At 48.7% G+C, this 6,377-nt stretch overlaps 1 protein-coding gene and 1 pseudogene across 2 annotated transcripts in view; one reads left to right on the top strand and one right to left on the bottom strand.

Moving 5' to 3' along the window:
* LOC102473127 (coiled-coil domain-containing protein 160-like) overlaps positions 1 to 757 on the bottom strand; it is a 20,110-nt pseudogene extending 19,353 nt beyond the window's left edge.
* Positions 758 to 2,904: 2,147 nt separating this feature from the next.
* Positions 2,905 to 6,377, top strand: part of NUDCD3 (NudC domain containing 3) — a 101,575-nt gene continuing 98,102 nt past the window's right edge. Inside the window, exon 1 of one of the 2 annotated variants that reach the window (XM_006166018.3) lies at positions 2,905 to 3,170. In XM_006166018.3, the coding sequence (XP_006166080.1) occupies positions 2,979 to 3,170 (192 nt within the window). In that variant the 5' untranslated portion in view covers positions 2,905 to 2,978. The remainder of the gene's footprint in view (positions 3,171 to 6,377) is intronic. The other variant, XM_006166017.2, reaches the window with a different exon arrangement.

Genomic DNA, 6,377 nt, shown 5'->3' with positions numbered 1-6,377 from the left:
GCTAACTGCTGGTTCCCGAAAATCTTCTATTTTTTGATATTTCATATAAATTCTTCTAGTTCTTCATTCAAAATGTTCAGGTGAAGTTTTGGAGACATGCCTTCAGTAAATTTCATCTTTGTGTCTCATAGTGGTAGTGTTGGTCATTCTTTTTTTTTTTTTTGAGAGGTTTTTGCTATAGGGCGCGTGCGCTCACCAGACAGACAGAGACAGAGAGACAGAAAGCGAGCAATCACCCCCAGGGGGGATGGCCATGCCACAATCCCTTCTCCTCCATTCTCCTCTCGGGATCTTGGGCACGCATGCACACGCGCCCGGTGTGAGTTTTAAGCCACCGGGTCCAGGACGCCAACCGCAGTCGACTACGTGGGAGTCCAGCGACATAGCCATTACACTAACTGCTGGTCCCAGTGTTGGTCATTCTTTGGTACTCCAGGTAGAATGATTTTCTGTGTTGTCTTCAGCTGCAAGATCCAGATTAAATGATACATAGGAAGCAGAATTTATGTCTGCTTCTTTTTTTGAAATGTTTACCTTTCTCTTACATTTGGTTCTTGTTCTTTTTCATTTAATTGGGAAACATTCTATCATCTTAAATTAATTTTGTTCTTGAAACTTTCTACTGGACAATTCTTGGTCCTGTCTTTAGTACTTTTTTCAGAAGAAGTTTCAGACTGAGAGGCCTCTCCTAGAACATCCTGTGCACTAAAAAAGAAGTAAAAATATTTTTCTTCCAGTGCTTTCTTCTAAGACTCATGTCTCCAGATACCTCTTTCAATTCACTTCTTTGGAGAGATTTTCACTGTAGGGCGCGTGCGCTCGCCAGACAGACAGAGAGAGACATAGAGACAGAAAGCGAGAAATCACCCCCCAGGGGGGATGGTCACGCCGCACGCAATCCCTTCTCCTCCATTCTCCTCTCGGGAGCTTGGGCACGCATGCACACGCGCCCGGCGTGAGTTTTAAGCCACCGGGTCCGGGACACGAACCGCGGTCGAATACGTGGGAGTCCAGCGACATAGCCATTACGCTATCTGCTGGTTCCCTCAATTCACTTCTTGAGGTCCAAGGTCTTCTGGTGGAAGTTGTTGCTCTCCTCCAGTTTGAATTGGAAATATGGGTGCAGCCTGGGGAGCCCTGACCACCCTTCCCCTAAGCTGGCCACTACTACCAGCCCAGGCTGAGCCTTGGCAGTGTAGCACTTGAGCAGGTGAAATTCATATTTTTAACTAAGTTTTAATTTCTCATATGGTTTCTATTGATAAGAATGACCTAAATAAGCAAAAGTTTTTTGGAGTCTTTAACAAAATTTAAGAGCATAAATGGGTCCTTGGGACCAGCAGATGGCGTAATGGCTCCATTGCTGGAATCCTATGTAGTCAACTGCGGTTCTAGTCCCAGATCAGGTGGCTTAAATTCACTCCAGGGGAACCAGCAGTTAGCGTAATGGCTATGTCACTGTACTCCCATGTAGTCAACCGTGGTTCGCATCCCGGACCCGGTGGCTTAAAACTCACGCTGGGCGCGTGTGCGTGCGTGCCCAAGATCCTGAGAGGAGAATGGAGGAAAAGGGATTGTGGCGTGACCATCCCCCCTGGGGGGTGATTTCTCGCTTTCTGTCTCTATGTCTCTCTCTGTCTGTCTGGCGAGTGCATGCGCCCTATGGCGAAAAATCTCTCCAAAAAAAAAAAAAATTCACTCCAGGCACGTGTGCACCTGCATGCCCAAGAGGAGAATGCCCTATGGCGAATTGTGGCATGACCATCCCCTCTGGGGGGGGATTTCTCGCTTTCTGTCTCTATGTCTCTCTCTGTCTGTCTGGCGAGTGCATGCGCCCTATGGCGAAAAATCTCTCCAAAAAAAAAAAAAAAGGCGCATAAATGGGTCCTAAGTAGAAAATGGCCCAGAGTCAGTGCTCTAGGGCACTTTACCTGAGCTTGACTTCACTTACAATTCATTGCAGTCCATACACAACGAAGATATATGTTAAGTTATAGATGTTAGTCCAGTAGTGGTGCAAATCATTTCTATTCACTAGAAAAGGTAACATCTGGTTTTATCATCTTGTGGAACACAGATGCATTGTACCCAACCTAACCGTATTGTATTTTTAAAATCTCCATTAATATCCAGTTCCTCAAAATGCCCTTTGAGTCAGCTTTGCCATTACAGTGGGTCCTTCACTCATTGATTTGCTGACTAAATGTTTGTTATGTATTTGTATGAGTTCTGTTTTCAACTTTTCCCAGATTATCCTTGACAGGCACTTAGGACTGCCATGTGATGTGTATATATGTACACACATACTGTGCATGTACACGCAGAGATGTGTGTATTTCATAGTGACAGCATGCTAGGCGCTCTACTCCGCAACCAGGTCTTTCATTTAATGTTAGTGACGCTCTCATTTTACGTTTCTTCTCCGCTTATTTCGGCCACCTGACATTTCTTCTTATGAAACGTCTTGGGGTACACTCTAAGCTCTGTTATTTGCAAGGGATCCATACAGCCACAGAAATGCATTTTCCTTTCTCTTGTCCACTAGCAAAGAGCTCACGGTGTATCCCGCTATAAACAGGATTTGGAACACCTGGGCGAGAATCCAATCCAGAAAGTAACGGAGATCCACAGACCACATGACAAAGCCGAGCGATCACAGGATGCTGCCCTCACAACTCTTCCGCCCATTTCATACATGGCCGCTGGGCGCCCCTCAGAGCTACAGCCACTGCCCTCTCTGCGTGCAGTGACCACGCTGGGACCTACGTTGAGCTCCTTTAGCTAGGGCGGTCCGGTGGCAGAGCCCGGCTGCGACGCCAGGAAGAGCAGTCTTGAGCTAGCTGAGGAACTAGAGCGGACCGGAAGTTCGGGGGCCGAGCCATCCGGCGGATCCGTTGGCCGGTGCACGCCGGAAGTGGCGGGGGGGCCGGCCTGAGGCGGCGCCCGCAGTGTGCAGTGTCCCTCGGGCGGGCGGCGACATGGAGCCCGGGGCGGCCGAGCTGTACGACCAGGCCCTGCTGGGCATCCTGCAGCATGTGGGCAACGTCCAGGACTTCCTGCGCGTGCTCTTCGGTTTCCTCTACCGCAAGACCGATTTCTACCGCCTGCTGCGCCACCCGTCTGACCGCATGGGCTTCCCGCCCGGGGCCGCACAGGCCCTGGTGCTGCAGGTGAGGAGGCTGCCGATCTGCCGGCGGGGGGCGCCGCTCGCGATCAAGCCCAGGATCCTCCCGTCCAGCCCTCCTGCCTCGGCCCCAGACCCCCAGTCCCTAGTCACCTGGTCCCCTGTTCCACTCCTCTCCTGTTATCCGCGTCTCAGGTATCCCCCTCCCTCCGGGTCTCGGCCTCTCCATCCTCTCCGGGCTCCTGCTCTTGGCCTCTGGCCCCGCCCCTGCCCCGCCCTCTTGACTACCAACTGCCGGGGTCTCGTATACCTCCAGACCTCAGTCACCGCCGTCAGGTACACTCCCCGCCTCGCCCCGGGTCCTCACCCTGCCCTGTCACTCCGGGCCCGTAATCCTGAATCTCTCCCCTGGCAGACCTTGGTCATCCCAGGTCTGGTACCTCCCTCCCCTGTCCTTGCCCCCTTCTGCCTCCTACCCCTGCCGAACTCGGGCTCGCCCCTCCGTGCTCTCCTGCCTGCCTCTTTTCTTTGGGGTGGAGGGCTGGCCTTCCAGGACCTGAGTACTTGGAGGCAGCGGATCCTGTGTAGGTGGTTGTGCAGCGGGTGCAGCGCGGCCCCCAGTACAGGCGGAAGCGTCAGGAGCTAGGGCCCTGCCAGCTGAGGCTGCTGGATGGAGGACAACGCTTCCAACAACTGGACACCTGCCTACCCAGAACTCCAAGGGGAGATGGAGGCTTTGTGTTAATCAGTAGGTGTGGCGGCTGGTTCCAAATGTGACTTCCCAGGTCAAAGGCAGTTACTGTAGCGATTTAAGTCTAATTTCCCTTTAGACTTAAATCTGTGCATAACAGGTTAAATTCATTGTGTGTTTGAAGCTTTATTTATTCAGTGAAGTTGACTGGGTACCTTTGAATGTAGTAATAAACATTTGTTGAATGCATTTTACACTCAGTTGCCTCGGCACTGGTGATGTGGGAGTTTAAGCAGTGGTCTCTCTCCTGTGACTCACAGTTAAGGTAAAACACAGAAAGTAATGAAGAACTCTGCACAGCCGATTATGTGATAGAGCCTGTTGGAAAAACAAGAATAGAAATGATGTTTGAAGCTGGCATCTGTAATCCCAGCTATGCATGAGGCTGAGGAGAAAAAAAAGATGGTTGTGAAATCAAGAAGTTTTTGTAGAAGCGGAATTTCTGATGAGATCAAAAGTAAGTGTTTAGCCAAGCCTTGAAACTGTAGGAACCTGAGAAGATAGCAATGCTGAGGATACCTTCCACAGCTTGCTAGCACATTGCAGTTTTATAGAGTGCTTCAGATGTTGCCTCCTGATGTCTTATTGCAGGCTGAGGCTTGGTGAGTGTTACATTTCTGAGTTCCTGCAGGAGGAAACCAAAGCTTAGAATGACTATGGTCAAATGAGGTATAGGGGTGGGGCCCCCTTGGAGTTTAATTTCAGACCTTAAGGCTTTTCCTCATCTGTATCAGTGGCCCAGGTGCCACCTGAGTGATCAGATTGCTCTTGGAGTTCGATTTAGCAAGATCTGTGGGTGTTTAATGAAGTCTTTCCATTTGATCATCACAATTGTGTCTGTGAAATAGATAAGGTTGAATTTTTTTTTTTTTTTTTTTTTTTTAATGTACCAATTGAGCAAGGTTAAGTGATTTGACTGAGAACCCACAGCTAGTTTATCACAGAGCTGGAACCCAAAATTTCATTTTTGTGATTCCAGGTCTTCCTCCTCTATCCTTTAACCATTCTGCAATAGAATAAGAATCATTTTATCTAAGACGATTGTAGCTTGCAGAAAGGTGTGGAGGAGAAATGAGCATTGACTGAGTCCCTAGTATCTAGTATCAGGTGTTTACATTCTGGGGTATTATCTTACCCTTTACCATAACCTGAGAAGTTGGTTTGTGTCTTTGTTTCACAGATGAACTAACAGAGATGTTGCATTCATTTATTGGGTAACTGAATTTGTAAAACATCTCTAGGCCTAAGTGGTTAAGGGAGCCGCATCCCCCATTACCAACTGTGTGGTTTGAGTCGTGGACCTGGTGGCTTGAAAACACTCTGGGCTGTGTGTGTGCATGTGTGTGATGTGTGTGTGTGTGTGTGTGTGTGTGTGTGTGCCTCAAATCCCAAAAGAGTGCAGAAATGGAGGAGAAGCTATTGTAGCATGATCATGCCTTATTTGGGGGATGCTTTCTTCCTCTCTCTCAGTCTCTGTTACTAGTGAATGCTCTAGCCCTCTGGCAAATAAAGTAAAATCACTTCTGATAGGGGGCCAGCCCCATGGCCTAGTGGTTAAGAAAATCAGATTCCATATGGCTGACCACACAGTTTCAATCCTGGACCTGGCAGCTTGAAAAACACAATAGGCTTGTATGTGTGCCTGCATGCCTCAAATCCTGACATCTTGGAGAAATGGAGGAGAAGAGATTGCACAGGGGGTTATTTTCTCTCTTCCTTTCTCTAGCTAGCACATATGCCCTCTGGCAGAAAACAAACAAAAAACATCTCTAATTGATTGAGACACTCCTGTTGGTTGGTCTTGTGTGACCAGTTTAATGAAGTGGTGGAGGTGTAGGGAGCAGGAACAGAGGAAGCGATGAGTTTGAGATGACCCAGAGTTCTGACTGGGTTGACTGTATGATAATGTATTGACTGAACTGTCCCTTGGGTTAGAGGAGTAAGTTTTGTTTTTCACAAGTCGAATTTGTGAGATCACAGAAATCTGACTTGTAGACTATTGGAATCTTGGGGATGGGTCTTACTGGAAGTGGAGGAACAGGAGCACTTTGAGTAAAGAAGAAGAGGACAGACCTTGGAAAACAACCACAGAGAAAAGCAGTGTGTGTCACAGAAACCGAGAGGACAGTCTTTAACAGATGGCCAAGAGGGGTGTTGTGCTTTCTGGAGGTGGTTCTGTCAGCATTGCCTGAGGATTTTTTTTATTTTTTGGAGAGGTTTTCGCTATAGGACGCGTGCGCTCGCCAGACAGACAGAGACATAGAGACAGAAAGCGAGAAATCACCCCCCAGAGGGGGTGTTCACGCCGCAGTCCCTTCTCCTCCATTCTCCTCTCGGGATCTTGGGCACGCACGCACACGCGCCCGGCGTGAGTTTTAAGCCACTGGGTCCGGGACGCGAACCGCGGTGGACTACGTGGGAGTCCAGTGACATAGCCATTACGCTAACTGCTGGTTCCCCTTTCTTTTCTTTTCTTTTTTTTTTTTTTTTTGAGAAGGAATT

The sequence above is a fragment of the Tupaia chinensis genome, unplaced genomic scaffold (genome assembly GCF_000334495.1).
Source record: "Tupaia chinensis unplaced genomic scaffold, TupChi_1.0 Scaffold144150_1, whole genome shotgun sequence".
Taxonomy (NCBI): Eukaryota; Metazoa; Chordata; class Mammalia; order Scandentia; family Tupaiidae; genus Tupaia; species Tupaia belangeri.
This window is presented reverse-complemented; position numbering and strand designations above follow the sequence as displayed.